We start from the raw sequence: 22,302 nt of genomic DNA, 5'->3' as shown, positions 1-22,302 counted from the left end.
GCTGTCCAAATCCTTATTGCAAAAGTTTACCAGCATCCTCACTCCTTCATCCCTGTGCTGTCCAAATCCTTAATGCAAGAGTTTACCAGCATCCTCACTCATTCATCCCTGTGCTGTCCAAATCCTTAATGCAAGAGTTTACCAGCATCCTCACTCCTTCATCACTGTGCTGTCCAAATCCTTAAAAAAGCTAAAAGGTACTAGAAAAAAGTATAAGGAGAAAGGAAACTGTAGCAAAAGATCGTAAGCAGCAGCAGCAGCAGCAAGGGGTAATTGAGAACAACTTAGACCAGTGACGAATGAAGCGAAGAACTGTTAGCAGAATATGAGGAAAGCGCGTGGATACCCAAAAACAAGAGAGCATTGTATTGAGAGGCAGTCGGTCATTGGGGGCGGCCGAGGTGGTGACGTAAGAGCCTTAGATGCCAGTGAAGGAAAAGGCGGAGGATCGTTGTCAAGGCGAAGGATAAATTTAGTGGGGCTGAGGTATTCATGAAGACATAGACGATAAGTGAGGAAATTCCAGCTTGTTACTAGGAAGGAAGTTAGATTTCCACGAAGCGCTGATGAAGATGATGATAACAATAATAACAAATCAGAATAATAAAGAAAATAATGATGATATAAATAAAGTTTTCGTAATGATGGCAATAAAAAATACAAATAATAAAATGTGTAAAAATGTTAGTAATCACAACAACACAACCAACAGCAATAATGATGATAATAATAATAATAATAATAATAATAATAATAATAATAATAATAATAATAAAGAATGAATTAATGAAACCCATGTGCATACTTTTCCTACACACACACACACACACACACACACACACACACACACACGAGACCAAAAATCATAAACTCCATTTCTTCCACTTTTTCCTCCTCTTCCACTTCAACAACAACAACAACAACACCACGTCCGTCAGTTCTCGAGGGTGACGTCAGACTCGCCACCAGAGGGCCGATGACGTCACTATCTTGGCTCTGATTGGCCCGTGCCCTTCATGACGTCAGAGAGAGAGAGAGAGAGAGAGAGAGAGAGAGAGAGAGAGAGAGAGAGAGAGAGAGAGAGTAGTATAAGTAGAAGTAGCAGAAATAGAAATAGTAGTAGTAGTAGTTGTAGTAGAAACAGATAGTAGGCATAATAAGAATGGGGCAGGCACACACACACACACACACACACACACACACACACACACACACACACACACACACAGCTGAGCGCTTCGCCAGATGGCTTACAGATGGTGTACTGTGTCACTTTACCTCCCCCCCCTCTCCCCTCCCCCCTCCCCCCCTCCCCCTCCCTTAACCCTTTCCTCCTATTACCCTTAACACGAAAACCACCATTCTCCCCTTTTCTCTTTTCCCCTTCTCAATCTTGCCCATTCCACACACACACACACACACACACACACACACACACACACACACACACACACACACACACACGTACATGAACGTTAGTCTCCTGTGAACGTTTATCATATCCTTCCTTCCTAGAACCGAGCTTCGTTTTATGCCTCTCTCTCTCTCTCTCTCTCTCTCTCTCTCTCTCTCTGTGGAAATGGTGATGAGATTAAATGGGCAAGGAAGAAGAGGAAGAATGATAAGAGAGAGGAAGTGACGGGAAGAGAGGAAGAGGAAGAGGATGACACTGGAAGAAATAAGAGGAAGAAGAGGAGGAGGAGGACAAGAGGAAGGAAGTAACAGGAAGGGGGGAGGAGGAAGAGGAGGGGGGGGGAAGATGTGAGAATGTAAGAGGAAGAGGATATAAGACAAAAGGAAGAGTAGTAATCATTAAAGAAGAAGAAGAAGAAGAAGAAGAAAGAAAGAAAAATAAGTATATAGTGGTAGTAATAGTAGTAGTAGTAGTAGTAGTAGTAGTAGTAGTAGAAGTGGTAGTTGCAGGATAAGTAGCAATAGTTGTAGTAGTAGTAGAAGAAAAAGATGAAAAACAGTAGTAGTAGTTGTAGAAAAAGACCAAAAAGAACAAGAGAGCAGAAGAAAGAGAAGAAAAAGAACAAAGAAATAGAAGACGACGAAGAAAAAGAAGAAGAAAGGAAGACAAAACAATCTCACGCAATATCTTTTCCGTTATGCTTCCAGAAAGTCCACACACACACACACACACACACACACACACAGTGACCGCGTAAAACAAAGTAGGCGAGTCACTTTTCCTGCAGCAGCGCCCAACCCTTGACATAACAGACTCGTACGGCAGCGGGGAAACCGGAGCTCGAACGCCCGTCATCAGGAAAAAGAGAAGAGAAAGAAAGAAAAGAAGAAAGCATTGCGAGCCGAAGTGAACGATGGACCGAATGTCATTTTTCTCCCTCCGGCTTTCCGCTATGTGTATCCTGCCTTCGTCTCATCACTGTACGAATAACAATGATGATAATGGTGTTGATAAAAGCGAAGATGGAGTGTGAAAAGAGAACAAGAGGATGGATCGGCGAGAGGAGAAAGACGATAACTTGAAGAAGAATAGGAGTAGTAATAGTAGTAGTAGTAGTAGTAGTAGAGAAAGACCAAAAAGAACAAGAAGAGTAGAAGAAAAGAATTTGAAGAAAAGAACAAAGAAATAGAAGACGACGAAGAAAAAGAAGAAAAGAAGACAAAACAATTGAAGAAAACGAATTAAGGGGAGGATGAAACACAGTTTGGAAAGAGGGAAATGGACTGAAAACCACAAAAAGAGAAAGAAGAATTAAAGAAGCAAGAGGAAAAGAGGAAAGACAAACGAACAATGAAGAAAACAGAAGAAAAGGAGGAAAGAAGATTGATTTGCAAGAGGAAAATGAAGAAAATTAAGAAACAATGGGAGGAGGAGGAGGAGGAAAGAACAGATAAGTTAGCAAAAGGAAAATGACGAAAAGAATTAAGAAACAATAGAAGAAAAGAAGAAAAAGGAGGAGGAGGAGGAATAGGAGGAAAAGAAGACTGGATTAACAAGAGGAAAATGAGGACGAAAACGATGAAGAAGAAGCACCAGAAGAAAAAGAAGGAAAGAAAGAGTAAGTTAGTTAAAGGAAGAAAATGAAAAAAACAAAGAAGACAAAATAGGAAGTAGGAAAGAAAGTCTGGTTAGCAAGAGGAAAATGAGGAAGAAAACGATGAAGAAAAAGCAGAAGAAAAAGAAGAAAAGAGGAGTAAGTTAGTAAAAGGAAGAAGAAAATGAAGAAACAAAGAAGACAAAGTAGGAAGTAGGAAAGAAAGTCTGGTTAGTAAGAGGAAATTCATGACGAAAACGAAGAAAAAACAGAAGAGTAAGTTATTAAAAGGAAGAAGAAAATGAAGTAACCAAAGAAGAAAGAAGTAGGAAATAAGTTTGGTTAGTAAGAGAAAATTGAAGAAAATGAAGAAACAAAAGGAAAGAAGACAAACAACGAAAGGAGGAAGAAGATAAAGATGATAAGGAAGAAAAAAAAGGAAAAGAAGAAAAGAATATCTATCTAATCTTCTCTAAGCCACATTCCTTTTCCTCTTTTCCTTTTTATTTACTTATTCAATGTATTACCACCCAGTTACTTTTCCCTTCCTTTCCTCTAAGTATACGCAACACACCAAAAAAATAAAATAAAAAATAAATAAATAAATCGATGTTACTATATTTTCCTTGTTTTCCTTTTCAATTTTTTTTATATCTACATTATTTTGGGGGCGTTATCATTAAATTTTCTTTTTTTCCGTTCTTTTACCAACAACCTTGTGTTATTAAACCATCTATCTTCTCCAAACATCAATTTTCCTACCTTTTTCTATATATATACAATACCACCTTCTATTTCTTCTTCATTCCTTCTATGTGTATACGCAACAGACACTTAACAAACCCTTAACTAATAACCAATCGCCGTCAACATTCTCACCATCCTCTGTTTATTACGATTATTTCTCAACCTTTCAAGTCTAAGAACACTGACGATTCTAAACCAAGTCGTTGCAGGCGTCTTATCTAATCGCCAGAACTCACTCACTCACTCGCTGACGTCCTTCACTGTGCGTTTTCCTTGTTTGTGTGTCGACGATATCAATGCAGGAGGAGGAGGAGGGGTGAAGGAGGGGAAAGAGCTCGGTTAAGAAGAGGAGAAAAAGGAGGTTGGTTACGTACGAGGTGAGGGAAAGAGAGAACAAGGTGAGGATATTATCAGGGTCAGTTTGGTGAAAGGGTACGCCGAAAAAATTGTTGCAGGGCGGAGGTGAAGGTGGAGAAGGAGGTGGAAGAGGAGGAGGAGGAGGAGGAAAGAGACTGGTTAGGTAAGAGGTGAGGGAAAGAGAGAAGGAAAGACGGCATAGAGAGGAAAGATGAGAAGATTATCAGGGTCAGTTACGATGAAAAAAATAGTTGCAGGGCGGAGGAGGTATAGAAGGAGGTGGATGAGGAGGAGGAGGAGGAGGAGAGAGACTGGTTAGGTAAGAGGTGAGGGAAGAATGACGGAAAGAGAGCAAAGAGAGGAAAGGTGAGGAGATAAAGAGGGTCAAAACAAGTGAAAGGTGGGAAAAAAATCTCTCGCAGGATGGTGAAAAAAGTTGCATTACAGGACGGTGAGTTTAAAGTCGTTGGGCGCTGAAAGAAATAAGTTGCAGGGCGCTGAAAAAAAAGTTGCAGGACGGTAAGTGGAAAGTAAAAGTTGCAGGACTGAAAAAGAAATGCAGAACTGTGGGAAATAAGTTGCTGGGGTGAAAAATAAGTTGCAGGACTGAAAGAGAAATAAGTTGCTGGGGTGAAAAATAAGTTGCAGCACTGAAAGAGAAATGCAGAACTGTGGGAAATAAGTTGCTGGGGTGAAAAATAAGTTGCAGGACTGAAAGAAAAATGTAGAACTAGGAAAAAAGTCGCTGGGGTGAAAAATAAGTCGCAGGACTGAAAGAAAAATGTGTAACTGTGGGAAATCAGTTGGGGTGAAAAATAAATTGCAGGATGTCTAAGGAAAAAAGTTGCAGAACGGTGAAAAAAGTTGCAGGAAGCTGAAAAAGTTGCAGTACACTAATTGATATAAAAAAAATAGTTCCATGACTGAAAAGAAAGAAATTGCATGACGTCGAAGAATATAAAAGTTGCAGGAAATTGGAAAAAAAAAGTTGCAGGAGAAAATTAAATTGCAGAACACTGAAGAATATAAAAAAAAGCTTGAACACAAATACAAAATAAATACAAAAATAAATACAACAAAATAACATGATAAAACGAATGAGATAATAAAAAAATAAATAAAAAAAATAAATGCGATCTTGAAATGCCAAGGAAAAGGAGAGGATGAACAGGAGGATTAGGAGGAGTCGGGCAAGGTCACAAGAGGAGGAGGAGGAGGAAGGTTACGTAGGCGGGTGACTTCACATTATTAGGTCATGTCGCGTTATCTCTATCTCTATCTCTCCAATGACAGGTCTGAGCCGATAAGGGAAGGAGGGAAGGAAGGGGGAGGGAGGGGGAAGGAGGAGGAGGAGAGGAGGAGGAGGAGGAAGGAAGGAGAAGTCATGATTTTAAGTGTGGAGGGAGAGAAGGGGAGGGAGGGAGGGGAGGAAGGGAACAGTGAAAGAGGGAGAGAAAGGAAAGGGGGAACAACATGAGAAGGGAGGGAAAGGAGAAGTGGGTAAGGGAGGGAGGAAATGGAAGGGGGTAGGGGAGGAAGGGAACAGTGAGGGGGGGAGGGAAAGGAGTGGGGGAGGAGGTGGGGAAAAGCAGGGGGGTGGAGGAAGGGGGGAAAATGAGGAGGGAACAGCATGAGAAGGGAGGAAAGGAGAAGGGGGTAAGGGAGGGAGGAAAAGGAGAGGGGGTAAGGGAGGAAGGGAACAGTGAGAGGGGGGAGAGAAAGGAGTGGGGGAGGAGGTGGGGAAAAGCAGGGGGGTGGAGGAAGGGGGGAAAATGAGGAGGGAGGATGGGGGGGGGGGCGCAAGTATTACCACACAAAACCCAATGAAGACACACTTATCAGAACTCGCTTACTCACTCTCACTCACTCACTCACGCGCTTTCGACTCACAACTTCATCCAGAACAAAGAAGAGAAGCGATGACAAACAGATGGATAAATAGAGTTGTACCCAATGATTACAAAAACAAACGTTACGCCAATCACAGGGGCCAGAAACGACAGCAAGAACGTTCCCTGATCATCAAAACCACAACAAAGGAGAAGTATCAAACAGGGTGACATCCAGGTTACCACAGTTTACCTTCAAGTTTCCCCAGGTATACCATTTATCGACCAGCCCGAGGGGGAGGATGAACAGCTGGGTGAATGGTAGTGTGACATCCAAGTTACTACAGTTTACCTTCAAGTTTCCCCAGGTACCATTTATCGACCAGTCCGAAAGGGAGGATGAACAGCTGGGTGAGTGGTAGCCTGGCTGACCACTAGACCAAGAATAGATAGAGAGATGGAATAGGTAGAATATACATAGGAATAGAGTTTACCTTGAAGTTATCGACCAGCCCGAAAGGGAGGATGAACAGCTGGGTGAGTGGTAGCCTGGCTGACCACTAGACCAAGAATAGACAGAAAGGACAGATGGAATAGGAAGAATATACATTGGAATACATAGGTTAGGTTAGGTTAGGAATACGAGAATGGAGTGAAGGTTAGGTTAGGTTAGGAATACGAGAATGGAGTGAAGGTTAGGTTAGGTTAGGAATACGAGAATGGAGTGAAGGTTAGGTTAGGTTAGGAATACGGAGAATGGAGTGAAGGTTAGGTTAGGAATACGAGGAATGAAGGTTAGGTTAGGTTAGGAATACGAGAATGGAGTGAAGGTTAGGTTAGGTTAGGTTAGGAATACGAGGAATGAAGGTTAGGTTAGGTTAGGTTAGGAATACGAGAATGGAGTGAAGGTTAGGTTAGGTTAGGTTAGGAATACGAGAATGGAATGAAGGTTAGGTTAGGTTAGGTTAGGAATACGAGAATGGAATGAAGGTTAGGTTAGGTTAGGTTAGGAATACGAGAATGGAATGAAGGTTAGGTTAGGTTAGGAATACGTAGAATGGAGTGAAGAAGGTCCTCAAGAGTATAGAAAACGCATGACAACAGAGGAAAGGAAGGAGGAGTTCAGTGGAAGTGCTAGAGGTTAGGTTAGGTTAAGTTAGGTAAGGAATGCGAACAATGGAGTGAAGATGCTTAAGAATATAGAGAACGCATGACAACAGGGGAAAGGAAGGAGGAGTTCAGTGAAAGTGCTAGAGGTTAGGTTAGGTTAAGTTAGGTTAGGAATACGAGAATGGAGTGAAGGTTAGGTTAGGTTAGGAAAACGAAGGATAGAGTGAAGAAGGTCCTCAAGAGTATAGAGAACGCATGACAACACAAAGGAAAGGAAGGAGGAGTTTAGTGGAAGTGCTAGAGGTTAGGTTAGGTTAAGTTAGGTTAGGAATACGAGAATGGAGTGAAGGTTAGGTTAAGTTAGGTTAGGAATACGAGAATGGAATGAAGGTTAGGTTAGGTTAGGAATACGAAGAATGGAATGAAGATGCTTAAGAGTATAGAGAACGCATGACAACACAGAGGAAAGGAAGAGTTTAGTGAAAGAGCTAGAGAAAAAAACTTCCCCCCTAAAAATGAACTTCTTGACACAATAAAAAACGCAGAACGGGACAAAGGAAAGGAGAAAGAGTGCATTGAGTAAAGGCCTTCAGGAGCATTACACAACACACATTACATTAGGTACCAAAACAACATAACAACGAGGAGGGGGGTCATATGTTCCCTAACGTGAGGAAAGGCACGAACTTCAAGCAGAGGGAGGGAGGGAGAGAGAGAAGGGGAGGGAGAGGGAAGGGAGGGAGTGAGCCAGTGAGGTATTTGTGTACAGCTGAACCCCAAGTCACCTGATGATAATATATGAAGGTGCTTTGGTTCGGCACGTGTCTGGGACCTGTTGTCAAGCGGTGTGTGTGTGTGTGTGTGTGTGTGTGTGTGTGTCTTACAAGGACGCACAGAAGTCTTGTTTCATTGCCAACGGTGTGATAGTGAAGACAACCCCTCTCTCTCTCTCTCTCTCTCTCTCTCTCTCTCTCTCTCTCTCATCTTTCTATCTTATCTTTAGTCCATTTAATATTATTTTCCTCTCCCTTTTTGTGTTTCATCTCTCTCTCTCTCTCTCTCTCTCTCTCTCTCTCTCTCTCTCTCTCTCTCTCTCTCTCTCTCTCTCTCTCTCTCTCTCTCTCTCTCTCTCTCTCTCGGCAGGTGTCATGTGTCGAAGAGGCGTGCCCCATCTGCCCCCCCCCATCCCCCCTCAACCACAGGAAGCGCAGGGAGGTGTGTGTGTGTGTGTGTGTGTGTGTGTGTGTGTGTGTGTGTGTGTGTGTGTGTGTGTGTGTGTGTGTGTGTGCGTGTGTGTGTGTAAGTCAGGGTCACAATAACATCAGATTATCTCGTATGTAAAAAAATAAGAAAAAAAAAACAGCTTGCGAAGTAAACAAATTAATAGAGAGAGAGAGAGAGAGAGAGAGAGAGAGAGAGAGAGAGAGAGAGAGAGAGAGAGAGAGAGAGAGAGAGAGAGAGATGTAGACTATAGTGATTATGTACCCTCCGCCTCCTCCTCCTCCCCCTCCCCCCCTCTCCCCACACACTCCCGGAAATGCGCTAAGACACGAACACACGAACAAACGAACATATCCTACATAAGAATCCATAATAGTTAACTTCCTTACTTGTTTGTGCTAATAAAAATAAATAAAATAAGTGATATTATATGTACGAAAAGGAAGGGAAGGGAAGGGAAGGGAAGGAAAGGGAAGCGAAGGAAAGGGAAAGGAAGCGAAGGAAAGGAAAGGGAAGGAAAGGGAAGGAAAGGGAAACAATGGAAGAGGTGACATGAGAGGGAGGGAGAGATTAACACACACACACACACACACACATACACCTGACTGACGGATATCTGTGGCTATTTCCGCCCTAAGCCAAGCGCCTGCCTGTCAACAAAGGGAGAGAGAAAGGGAGAGTGAGGGAGGGAGGGGCGTGGCAAGACTAGAGGAAGGGGCGGAAAGGAAGGGGAGGAATATTATAAAATGGGAGGTAACAGGAACAGGTGTGTGGGGGGTGGGGAAAGGAAGGGGAGGAGGGGAAGGGACAGGGATAGAATACGGAGGGATGGGTAGGAACGGAATGCAGGGGAGGAAGGGAAGGGAAACATGGAAACATGGAAACGCAGGCAACAGAAAGCCTATTGGCTCATTACGAGGTTGCCCGCTTTGGTGATTTAATCTGCTCGACAGCCTGGGGCCTGGGGAGCAGATGAAAGCGCCTCGATATTGAGGAGCAGATGAAAGCAACTCAATATTCAGTTTACTCCCGACGCAGCGAAGTGACGGTCGATTCTATATTTGAAGGAGTTGATAGTATTCGCATTTACTACTTCTGAAGGAAGATTGTTCCAGTGACGGATGACTCGGTTTGAAAAGAAACTCCTTCCGATGTCTGTGTTACATCGACTAGACTGAATGGGTAAACCGTTATTTCTAGTTCTTAGGTTGGTTTGCAATTCAAAGAAATTGGAGTAATCGACGTTATTGAATTTTTTTAGATACTTGAAGACTTGAATCATATCTCCTCGTAGGCGTCTTTTCTCCAATGTAAAGAGATTGAGTCGCTTGAGTCGTTCCTCGTACGGTTGAGCCCTTAAGGTTGGTATCATTTTCGTGGCGCGTCGTTGAATCCTTTCCAGTAAATCAATGTCCTTTCTGTAATTAGGAGACCAGAACTGTACTGCATACTCGAGGTGCGGTCTTACCATGGAATTATACAAGGATAGCATCACGTCTGGCGTTTTACACTCGAAGTTCCTCGCTATGAACCCGAGCATAGTGTTGGCTTTGTTGTATGCTTTTTACAGTGATTCGCGTGTTTCAGGTCACTGCTGATAGTGACTCCAAGATCCTTTTCCTCCTGCATCGCTTGCAGAGGTCTCCCATTCATGATGTATGTGTGTTTACTATTTCTGGACCCAATGTGCATGACTTTGCATTTGTCAACATTAAAGGACATTTGCCATTTTCCGACCATTCGATAATGTGATTGAGGTCTTTCTGAATGATTTCGCAGTCGGTCTTTGTGAGGGCCTTTCCCCACCTTAGTGTCATCAGCAAATTTCGATATTGTGGATTTCAGTCCTGATTCGAGGTCGTTGATATATATGATGAAGAGAATGGGTCCCAGCACTGACCCTTGAGGCACTCCACTAGTGACTGGAAGCCAATCGGAAGGCTGTCCGTTGAGTAGTACTCGTTGTTTTCTGTCGGTGAGCCAATCTCTTATCCACGCGATCAGATTGGCTCCAATGCCCGCCGAGTGCAGTTTTTTAAGGAGTCGCTCGTGCGGTACCTTGTCGAAGGCTTTCTGAAAGTCCAGGTATATAACATCACTGGGGATGTGGGCATCCCAGTTCTTATATATACCTTGGAAGAAGTCTAATAGATTCGTTAGGCAGGAGCGCTTGTTTCTGAAGCCATGCTGGGTGTCGGAGATTACATTATTGTCTTCTAGAAACTTAACAAGTTTGTCTCTAATAATCTTTTCGAGTATTTTTCCTGCCACTGATGTCAAACTTATGGGCCTGTAGTTTAATGCAACGCTTTTGTCTCCTTTTTTGAAAATTGGTGTTACGTTCGCCATCTTCCAGTCTTGCGGGACCTTTTCAATTGAACAGACTGGTTGAATATGTTAGTGAGTGGCTGAAGTATTTGTTGTTTAAGCTCTTTTAATAACCGCGGGGACAAACCGTCAGGTCCTGTTGACTTGTTCGTGTCGAGTTTATCCAAATACTCTTTCACTTCTTGGTCGCATATTGAGTCAATTTTCAGGGGCGTGATTCCCTCGGCGGTTCAGGGTTCGCGGGCATGGGGGCGATGTTCTCGACTGGGAAGGCGGCTGCGAAGTTCCTGGTGCGGCTTCTGGCCCTCGGGTTACTGTCTTGAGTGGCCGCTCCCGTCGCGGCTGTCAGGGGACCAATATTGATTTTACTTTCTTTTCGATCTGATGTATGTGAAGAATTTTTTGAGTTTGTCTTGATGTCACGCGCTATTTGTTTTCGTAGTTGCGTTTACTACTCCGAATAAGGGTGCGACAAGCTCTGAGGCTGTTGTGGTACTGAGTACGGGCTTCGGCCGTGTCATTCTCTTTCATTAGGTTATAATTCCTTTTTTTTAAGTTTACCGCCCTTTTTATTTCTCTGGTCATCCACGGTGGATCTACGGCACCATTTACTCGCCTGGGTTTCGTCGGCACTGTAGCCTTTTCTACTCCCAAAAGCTTATCTTTGAAGTTGTTCCACACGTTGTCGATTGTATTGTCGGTTAGGTGAAGTTGGTCCCAGGTCGCGGAGGGAAGCAGCTCACGGGCTAGGTTGAAATTTGCTTTTTTGTAGTCTGGTATCACTGACGGATTGTCTACGAGTTTGTGACTTATGTTGACATTGAAACGGATTAAGTGGTGATCGCAACCGTTAATTTTTTCACCAACTTCACAGTCGCGAATGAGGTCGGGGTCGCTTACTAATACCAGATCCAGCAGATTGTTTTCTCTTGTTGGTTGAGTTACAACTTGAGTGAGGAACGAATCCTCCACCATTTCTATAAGCCTGTTACCCTCTTGATCTCCAGTCAATTGTCCCCAGTCAATGTTAGGGCAATTAAAGTCCCCAATTATTATTGCTTGTTTACTTTGTGTTAAAGAGTGAAGCTCTTCGTACAGGGCAGTGTCATCGGCTGCCTGTTGTTTTGGAGGCCTGTATACGGTCGCAAGTGTTAGTTTCTTATTATTCGCAGTTATTTCCACATAGACGGAGTCGTAATTCTCTGCGTCCTGTTTGTCTATTTTATGGCAGGGAGCGTACTTTTACGTAGCAAATTACTCCTCCTCCTTTCTTGTGCATTCGATTTTTTGGAAGCTTTCGTACCCGGAAATGACAGTTCAGATACTAGATGTGCAGAGTTGGCCCAAGTCTCTGTGCTGGCTACCACATCTGGTTTCTCAGTAGCAAGATACCCCCTAATTTCGTCCGTGTTGGGTAATAGACTGCGTGCATTTGTGTACAAAATGGAAATGTGACTACTGGTTTGGCCGCGTCGTGTTGAATGAGTTCGCTTGTCGGAGGCGTCGTTGGTTACACAGTTTCTTGCAAGCCGCATCGACGCTACGGTTCGGTTGATCAAGGGTTGCCTTTGCCTTGCCCTCGCCTCCAGATTTTTTAATAGCTTTTCGAGAAGCTTTCAACTGCATCGTTCAGGAGCCTTCCTAGCCGCGCCGAACCAACCTCGTTCAAGTGGAGTCCGTCCTCCCAAAACAAATCTGGGCGCTGGTTGAAGTGATGCCATGCGTTCGTGAACCCTACGCCTTCATCGTTACATAACTGCTTTAGACTAGTGTTGACGCCGTACGCTTTACTGTTGTTGTATCCGGCGAACGTATTGACTCTCGGTAGAATTCCAGAGACGATGATGTGAGGGACTTGGTCTTGTATTTCCGAATGACTTGACGGTATTTTGCTAACAGGTCCTGAATTTGAGTTGACTGAAGGTCGTTGGTTCCCGCATGGATCAGATACACTGTGTCGTCCTTCGCATTTACTGAAACTGCATCGACAGCTGATTCAATATCGTCCAGTTTGGCTCCGGGGATACAGAAACGCTGCCGTGTCAACGTATTCCGACCACAAAACTCCGTAAGTTGGCCTCTCACCACACTGTCTCCAACTAAATTGACTCTAGTAGTTAGTTTGCCCATACCAGGAAACAGCGTCTGGTTCGTACAAGTGACAGCTGGTAGAATGGTCTTGTGATTTCTTCTGGAAGGGCGCGAGGTACAAGCGGGAGCGCGGGCTAAGGTGGGTTTGGAAGTGGTGGTGGTGTTAGTAGTGGGTGGCTGGGAAAGGGTGGAGGGTGAGGTGTGGATGGAGGGAGATGTGGTATCAGAAGTGGAGGAGGAGGCGGAGGTTGAGTTCGTGTTGGAGGTGGAAGTGGAGGATGGAGTGGTGATGAGGATAGGGGAGGAGTCAAGGGTGTTGGAGGGAGAGGAAGGGAGAGCGGGAGAAAGGGGAGTGGTACTGTGGATGGAGGTGGATGGGGTAGGAAGGGAGGTGGATGGAGTAGAAGGAATGGTAAGGGTGGCGGCGGGATCAGGCGTTGCAGAGGAGTGGGGTGGTTGAGGCGAGGCAGAGGAGATCGTGTTGGAGGTGGAAGGGGAAGATGGAGTGGTGATGAGGATAGGGGAGGAGTCAAGGGTGGTGGAGGGAGAAGAGGGAGTGGGAGTGGATGAGGTAGCAAGGGAGGTGGATGGGGCGGAAGGAATATTAAGGATGGAGGCGGGTTCAGGCGAGGCAGAGGAGGAGGAGGTATGTAATTGGGTCAGAACGTCAGAATATGAGTTTGAGGAGGAGGAAGCTGGAGTAGGAAGGGCGGGGAAAGAAGAAGAAGAAGAAGAAGAATGAGGGGTAGGGAGTTGAGGGAAGGCCATCATGGTGTCCCAGATCAACGCATTGGAGCGTTGTAGTTCCTCGTTGGTTTTTTGTAGTGCCTGAATACGTAAGTCTAAGACACAGTACCTACACATCGAGTCGCTGGCTTGGTAATGAATCGCAGCATATTTCTTTGAACAATTACAGCAATTGAGATAGTTGGACGGCATGATTACTTCTTTTTTTAATTTTTATTTACTGTTGCAAGACGATATAATTGTGTGTTTTACAGTTAAGATGAATTTTGTATCCGCGTGGACTAAGGTGAACACCTGGAGGGAGGCGGCTTTAAATCGGTCGAGTCACGCGGGAGAGTTTGAGGTGTGGCGTCTATGAGGGCCCGCACGTGTTTTCCCTCCGGGATTAAAATTCTCTGGGGGATTAAACTTTTCCTCCTTTTCAAAACAGGTGTGCTGGTATACGGGTCAAGCTTTGTACTTCTACGTTAGTGACAGATTTTCTACGTTAGTTAGACACAAGAAGCTCACTGTCTTTCACTGGGTGCTGTGTTAGGTCGTGCAGTTGTAATCTTACTGGGGAAAGACAGGAAACACAAAAAAAGTCGATATATAACTTAACCGCTCAGCTCAGCAGGGAAGTCCTCTCACTGTAAGGTAATCCTCGCAACACTTCAAACACTAGTTAGACGCGTCACAGCACTGAGTTAGACGTTAATTAATTAAGTTGAGTGGTGCTAAATCAGAAAAGTAAACAAGCACAGTTAGTCGTTCGATTTCTGAGAAGGCGTACGGGCCTATTTAAGTAACGGTTAATTAAAAACGTGGATGAACGGATTTCAAAAGTTGTGACGTTAAAATGTAACACACGGAGTCGATTCACACACAAAATAACAAGTGTCGTTTCACCAGACGAGGTGAAAAGCAAGGTTAAGGTTTGATGCCGCAGCAGCAGCAAGGTCAACGTCTGTCCCTTTGAGGAGGTCAGGCGAGAGGGAGGTAAGAGGAAGGAAGAGGAAACGAGAAGGAAGAAGGGGAAGAGGAAAGGAGGAGGAAATGGAAGGAAAAGGAGGAGGAGGAAAGGGAAGGAAGGAAAAAAAGAGGAAAGGGAAGGGAAGGAGAAAGAGAAGGGAGGGAAGACAGAGGAAGGAGGAGGAAAAAGGAAGAAAAAGGAGGAGGAAAGGGAAGGAAGAAAAAAGAAGGGAAGGGAAGGGAAGGAGAAAGAGAAGGAAGGGAAGAAGGGAAAGGAAAGGAGAGGTGACACACACACACACACACACAAGGCAAATCTTTAAATACTTCCTCGTCAACGAACAAAAATAAACTCAAGTAAACAGAAGCGGCCTTACTCCCTGACCCCTTCCCCCCTTCACTCCCCTTCCTTCCCCCTTCAGAGTGCACCCCTTCCTCTTCCTCATCATGGCTCTTCATCCCCAACACCCAAAATCTACCCTCAATATTGTCTTTTACCCACACTTCTATTTCTACTATTTATTATCCTTACTAGCTGCTCCGGTTATACTTATTTCACTAGGACCGTCAACCTCTCTATTTTCCTCTCCTTCTCCTCACTTCCCGTCTTCCCTTCCCTTCACTCTTCCCTCTAACCTTTACTGGCAATACGACTCAAACCTCTATCTCTATCTCTATCCATTTCAGTCTCCTATCTCCACTAATTCTTATCCTTACACTTAATACACAAACCTCACTTCACATTACGATCCTCAACCCCCATACCTCTTGCACTGCACTCCTCCTCCTCCTCCTCCTCTTTGGCACTACCGGCGTTGGCATCAGGACAGGAAGCAAGAGAGAGACGATAATGCCAGGGTCACATAAGGCGCTGGAGGTCTTATTGCTTGCATTGAATTGAGCTCGCGTACCTCAGGGCTTTGAGAGAAATGGTCGCGTCTTGCACACTCCAGCTCGGGGCTTCCTTAAACGGGTTCCAGGGGGAGGAGATGATGAGGAAAGAGGTGAAGTGAAGTATGTAGGATAATTCAATGCGTGTGGAGAGGAGAGATAGGAGAGATAGGGACAGTAAGAGGAGATTGACTACAAAATTAAGTCTAAAGGGAAGTTGAATGTGTAGGAGAAAGGAGAAGAGAGTGAAAAGGAAATACAAGGCAAGTAAGAAGAGATTATACATGAACGAAATGAGGTCTATAGAGTGTGTGTGGGACGAGGGAAAGAAGAGGAAAGAAGAGGAGAGGAGAGAGGGTAGGACGGGGTATTAGAAAGACTGCTGGGTAATTCAATGTGTGGGAGAGAGAGAAAGAGAGAGGAGAGGAAAGGAGAGCAGAGAAGTGTGGGAGGAGGGACAAAGAAACAAGAGGAGAGAGAGAGGGAAGGAGAGAAAGAGGAATAAGAGATGGGAGATAAAAAAGCCCGCTAGTTAGTCCATAATTATTACCTGCCCTTTAATTACGAACACGACTTTACCATCTACCAGCGACACGTGTACCCGCCTACCTGAACGTAATTAAACCCCAGCACAGGTAAATTTAATGGTCAGGTGTGATTGGAAGTAATGAATCAGAGAAGCCAACTGAGCAAGAGTAAATTTGGTGGTGTTTACAGGCGCGAATTTTTTTTTACAACCTGGCCGCGAGAAATTTCCTGGTTGAGATGTCGGTGAACGGGACTTAATCTTGTATGCAGTGGAGTAATTAAAAGTGGCTGTCAAGTGGTTCGCGATATTTATTACCGACTAGGAGAGAAATTCTAGCGGAGAAAGTTTTTGAATTACTACTATTAATATTATTACTATCATTATTATTGTTGTTGTTTTCTGGAGTTGGTGATAGTACTAGTAAAAGCAGTAGTAGTAGTAGTAGTAGTAGTAGTAGTAGTTGATAGAAGAAATAGTAGTAGAAATAGATATTAGTGATAGAAATAGTAGAAATAGAAGTTAGTTATAGGAATAGCAGATGATATTGTAGTAGTAGTAGTAGTAGTAGTAGTAGTAGTAGTGGTAGCAGTAGTGGTAGTGGTAGTAGTAGTAGAAAGGAGTGCCAAGAAGTACCCAACGGCCACCTGCAAGCCTATATAGCCGTGCCCACCTTCCTTCACGCTCTCCCTACCCCACTCCCCCTCACCTTCCCCAACAGCCCTCCCCTCCCTCTCTCCCACCTGTGATCTCTCCCCTCCCTCCCTCCCTCAGCCTCCCTCCATCTTACCGCCGGACACCCCGAGGCTAGTTCACCAATTTCACCTGTTCTTGTCGTTCTTTTTCTCTCCCTTTGCTTATTATTTCTTCTGACCAACACACCCCCGGCAACGAAGCGGAAAGTGTGTTGCAATGTTTTTTTTTTTCTTTTCTTTTTTTTTCGTTCCCTTCACCGGCTGCCGTCACAAGCTTTCTTTTCTTTGTTTCCTTTTTCTCTTCTTTGTTTTCTTTCTCTCGTGTTGCCATCTGTCGGGTGTCACTAAGTCGACCTTTGAACTATACGATTTTTCCCTGTGCCTTCTCTCTCTCTCTCTCTCTCTCTCTCTGCTTATGGGTGCTTCTCATTCTATCTCCCCCTTTGTTTTCCTTTTCCTTCCAGGTTATTAATACTCAATTCTCAACCTCATGTTCTTAACCTCACAACACATGCTCCCGTAACACACACAAACTTTAATATCCCTACCACTTATAACTGCTATGAGCCACTTAACACTAATTACTAAACGACATTTCTCACTCGTTTAGTCATTCTCACGTTCTTAACCTTATCTATAAAAACACATATCCCATAACACACACTAACATATAAACTTAAATATCCGTTCCACTTATAACTGCTATGAACCACCGAACACCAATTACTAAACGCTATTTCTAACTCCTTTTATTTCTAACCTTTAATAATAACACATATCACGTAACACAGACTAATACATAAACCTTAATATCCCTTCGCCTTGATAACCACTATGAACAAACTAAGCGGTCATTACAAAACGCTCAATCTACTTAATACGAATAGTTAAAACGGTTATCTACGTATACTAATTTCAGTCACGGTAGTTAATGAGGTGCTGGAAGAAGTCAAAATGGTGTGACATTCTAGCGGGAAATTGAACTTAATCTTACATACCCGTCATTGTAGCCAACCCGAAATCTACCGGATAGCCTTCTACTCGACCTGTCCTTCCCTCTCGCTTCCATCCTGAGGTCTGCCGTGGGTTGGCTTGAAGTTCTACCCCCCTTACCTCCTCGTCCTCCTCCTATCCCTCCCTCTCCTAAACGATCATTTGAAGGAGAGTATCTATTTGGCTAGTTAGAGGCAAATGGAAGTAAGAATGCGTGATTGTAAATGGGAAATGCGTGAAAGGAAGGAACGAAAGTGGGGAGGTGGAGATGGTGAATGTAAAAAGAATAATTACGTAGAAAGTGGAGGAAGAGGAAGACGAAGAAGAGGAGGAGGAAGGGGTAGAGGAAGCAGAGAAAGAGGTAGAGAAGGAGGGGGAGGAGGAGGAGAAGGAGGGGTAGTTTGGGGGAGCAGGAAGAGTAAAAATCCATCCGGTAATCCAAAGTTTAATCCCCGTGAATTCCCGGCGACGTCACGTGGGATTAACGCCTCAAAGAAACAAAGCCGGCCATGGCGAAACGCTCACTTCCCACCGTTGCCAGATTATCGTACTCAGAGCCGCGTATTTACCGGTTTCTGGCCCATAACTGTTGCCAAGAAGCACAATAATTAACCATGTAAACGATAACCATATATGAAGGCAATTTTGGGGTCGGAAATCGGCAAACATGAGGCTGAGTACGATAATCTGGCAACGTTGCACACTTCCTCCTCGCATTGTTCCATCACACTCGGGCGGCGGGAGACTTAAAAAAGGGTCGTATTACTAAACATTCCGTCGCTTAAGTTCACCTATTTGACAAGGCTTTCCTAGGACGATTGGGCATTTCCAGTAGTAGTTTTTTTGACCTGATGGTAGTCTGTCCCTTCTTCAGTACCATGAATCTAAAGAAACACGCATTAGAACTCAATTGCCTCTCTCTTTGACCTTTAGAAATAGTTGATGTTAGAAGCGAAATGGTCTTTTAATACCAACAACCTTATTAATGTTGCGAACGGCGGGAAACAAGGCGTAGTCAATCCCCGCTCAATTACTCAATGGCCAGAACGTGTAATTAAATGAAGGATCGAGGTTAAAACATCATCCTCTTAAGGGAGACGGTGGCTGAGAGGTTAGCATGCTCGGAGGACCCAGGTTCGCATCCCGCCCTCAGCTACAAACTGACAATTATTAATCATAGCGAAGTGGCCTAAGACAATCCACATCTTATCATGAAGACCACCTATCAACCCGCACTCTAGATTCTCCTTAAAAGAGAATCAAAGCAACCAAGCAAGATGGCGCCACTATAAACATACTTGTCTGCGCCACCAGGCCCCACCGAAAAACCATATCGATTCTATAGGCGACACGTAAAAAATAAATAAGTAAATAAGTAAATAAATAAAATTAAGTTAGTCTTATGATGTCAATAAGCGCTAAATTTTACAACTTGGAAAAAATAACTAGACGAAGAATGCAGATAGCTACGCCTTATCAAGTACAACCATACGAATCATATATCAGGGCTAATTAATCAATCTCTCTCTCTCTCTCTCTCTCTCTCTCTCTCTCTCTCTCTCTCTCTCTCTCTCCTGCATTGTGGTTCTGGATATTCTGGGCCAGTTGTTGGTAGAAAGGAGGAGGTAATTGAGAGAGAGAGAGAGAGAGAGAGAGAGAGAGAGAGAGAGAGAGAGAGAGAGGGGAAGTGGGTGTATGTGACGTCACCCTCGCACTGGGACGCAACAGGAGTCAGTCTCTCTCTCTCTCTCTCTCTCTCTCTGATCAGTCTCATTTGATCCGAGTTATATATAGAAACAAATCAGCCCCACCCACTCACCTCGACCCCCCCCCCCCCCATGGATCAGTACCCCTCCCCCCTTCCCCCCCAGTCCCCAACAACAGGTCCTGGCACTATCAGGCCCATAATGAAGCGATAAGGGGAGCGTGTACCCAGCAGAGGCGTCGGGGAATAGCGCGCGCCCGATCTGGCAACACTGTTCTTGGCACGCCGCCAGGCTACCAGCTGATTCTGACACCCGGCCGGCACTTCCCCCCCGGCTCATGGCACTCCCCGGGGCGCTGTGTACTGTCAAGAGCGGCACAGGCACACCCAGGGACCTCATCTAATCCCTGTCTCGCCCTGTGCCTGCTCCGTTGCCTCCTTGATGTTATAAACGACAAAAAACAAGAGATGCAACTGTAGGTAACTCTGGGTCGCCCTTCCCCCGCTCCCCCCCGCTTCCCGTCACCCTCCACCCCAGCAAAGCTCTTCCAGCCCCATCCCGCCCACAGCCCCAAGGTACTCACCCGCCGTTTCCTAGGGACGGCGTCGTCGAAGAGTGACTCATCCAACTCCAAGCCGTCATCCAGGGTGGCGGGGCTGGACTCTGAGAGGGGCGGCGAGGGCGTGGCGGAGCGGTGGGCGGGGGAGCGGGACGAGGACGAGGAGGAGGACGAGGAGGAAGAGCCGTCCGCCCATGTCCAGACCCCCGAGGACACAGACGACCCCGGGGACATGGATTCGCCCATCACACCTGGGGGAGAAGGGAAGACTTGGGTGAGAACAGTTTATTTTTTATATTTTTTTACAGAAAAGGAGACAGTTCAAGGTAAAGGTAAATGTAACACACACACACACACACACACACACACACACACACACACACACACACAGAAGGAGATACGTGAGGCAGGGAAGCTACACACACACACACACACACACACAAGGAGACACGTGAGGCCGGGACACACACCCACACATACAGGAGAGATACGTGAGGCTGGGAACACACACACACACACACACACACACACAAGGAGAGACACGTGAGGCCGGGAAGCAACACACACACACACACACACACACACAGGGCTGGCTGGCAATGGCTGGTGCCCTGCAGCGATTGGTGGTGAGTTCAGCGCCCCGGGTCACCCAGCCTCCGGGGTGCGGCCGTTCACCCCCCCCAGCACTCCCCTAGACGACCCAGGAGGAGGAGGAGGAGTATTTGCAGCCACAAGATAGAGACCATGAAATGACTCCTGCAACGTTTGCCTCAACAATTCAAGCTCTCCATTATCTTACTCATCTTCCTCTTTCCTCACGCAACTGCAATTCGAGGAGGAGGAGTATTTGCAGTCACATAATAGACCATGAAATGACCCCCCCACCGTTTGCCTTAACATCCCAAGTTCTCTACGGTCTTCAAGCTCATCTTTCTCTTTCCTAGCGCAACCGCAACCCGAGGAGGAGGAGGAAGATGATTTGCAGCCTTAATTTGAACCATGAAATGACTCCTACACCAATTGCCTCAACAACTCAAGCTCTTCCGTCTGCCTTACCAACTCAAGTCTTCCACAATCTTAATCCTCCTCCTCTTCTTTCCTAACACTGCAACTGGAGAAGGAGGAGGAGGAGGAGGGGGAAGAAGAAGAGAATTTGCAGCCACAACTTAAAACATGAAATAACTTCCACACCAACTCTTCCACAATCTTAATCCTCCTCTTCTTCCCTAACACCGCAACTCGAAAAGGAGGAGGAGGAGGAGGAGGAGGAGGAGGAAGAGAATTTGCAGCCACAACTTAAAAAAACGAAATAACTTCCACACCGTTTCCCTCCACACCAAGTCTTCCACAATCTTAATCCTCCTCCTCTTCTTCCCTAACACCGCAACTCGAGAAGGAGGAGGAGGAGGAGGAGATAGAAGAGAATTTGCAGCCACTACTTGGAACATGAAATAACTTCCACACCGTTTCCCTCCACACCAAGTCTTCCACAATCTTAATCCTCCTCCTCTTCTTTCCTAACACTGCAACTCGAGAAGGAGGAGGAAGCGGTGGAAGAAGAAGAGAATCTGCAGCCACTACTTGGAACATGAAATAACTTCCACACCATTTCCCTCAAGTCTTCCACAATCTTCAAGCTCATCCTCCTCTTTCCTAACACCAACGCGAGGCAACTCAACCCTTTCCCTTTCCTCGACCCGTCCATCACAACCCACAGGCCACAACTCCCTCCCTTTGGCCTGAGCACACGGACACCCTCGCCAACGTATCACCGAGGCTTCTTTTTCAGTAAGCTAATACCCGCCTCGCCAGCCCGGGTCGGAGGGATATATTTTTCAACTCGAGAGGATGAAATAAAAAGTCGCATCTTGCAACCCCACGTGAGTATGTGCGGGATATTAAACAGTCTTGGCGGGGAGTTAATAAAGAGACCTCTGTGGGAAGGTTGCTATGCTCGGCTGTGTGTGTGTGTGTGTGTTTACATTTCACCACCATACGGCAACTCTCTCAGCACACACACACACACACACACACACACACACACACACACACACACACACACACGATAGATAGGCGTGAACATGAATACAAAGAAATACTAACACGGTCCACACACACAAAAAAAAAATTACATACAAAATAACGAAACAACAAAAACAGGATATAAAGAACGAAATAAAAAGCTAAAGAACACTTGAGTACGTAAAGGAGGTAAAAAAAGAACTTACAGAATGAGACAAAGAACAAAGTAAAGTTGAAGAGAGAGAGAGAGAGAGGAAGCTTTTTTTATATACATCCCCTCCACCAACAATAACTCTCCCTCCCTCCCTCCCTTCTCCCTTCTCTCTCTCCCTCCCTCCTCCCTTCTCTCCCTCCCTCCATAAGTCCATTTAACTCACGACCTTTGACTCATCGACTCACCCCAAAGCCACACACACACACACACACAAAACACACCTCGACGCGTCAACATACCAACACACAAACACAAGAGAAGAGGAAAAAGAGGAGGAAGAAGGGAGAAGGGATAGAGGGACAAGAGG

General features: G+C 45.2%; 1 protein-coding gene across 2 annotated transcripts in view; it reads right to left on the bottom strand.

Annotated features, from left to right (window-relative positions):
• The window catches only part of LOC126988758 (zinc finger protein 704-like), a 193,190-nt gene that overhangs the window by 66,063 nt on the left and 104,825 nt on the right, over window positions 1–22,302 (bottom strand). For both annotated transcript variants that reach the window (XM_050847152.1, XM_050847153.1), the window contains exon 4: window positions 19,784–20,010. In XM_050847152.1, coding sequence (XP_050703109.1) covers window positions 19,784–20,010 — 227 coding nt within the window. The remainder of the gene's footprint in view (window positions 1–19,783; window positions 20,011–22,302) is intronic.

The sequence above is a fragment of the Eriocheir sinensis genome, chromosome 70, assembly GCF_024679095.1.
Source record: "Eriocheir sinensis breed Jianghai 21 chromosome 70, ASM2467909v1, whole genome shotgun sequence".
Classification (NCBI taxonomy): domain Eukaryota; kingdom Metazoa; phylum Arthropoda; class Malacostraca; order Decapoda; family Varunidae; genus Eriocheir; species Eriocheir sinensis.
The sequence above is the reverse complement of the archived record's forward strand: the minus strand, read 5'-3'. Positions and strand labels throughout refer to the sequence as shown.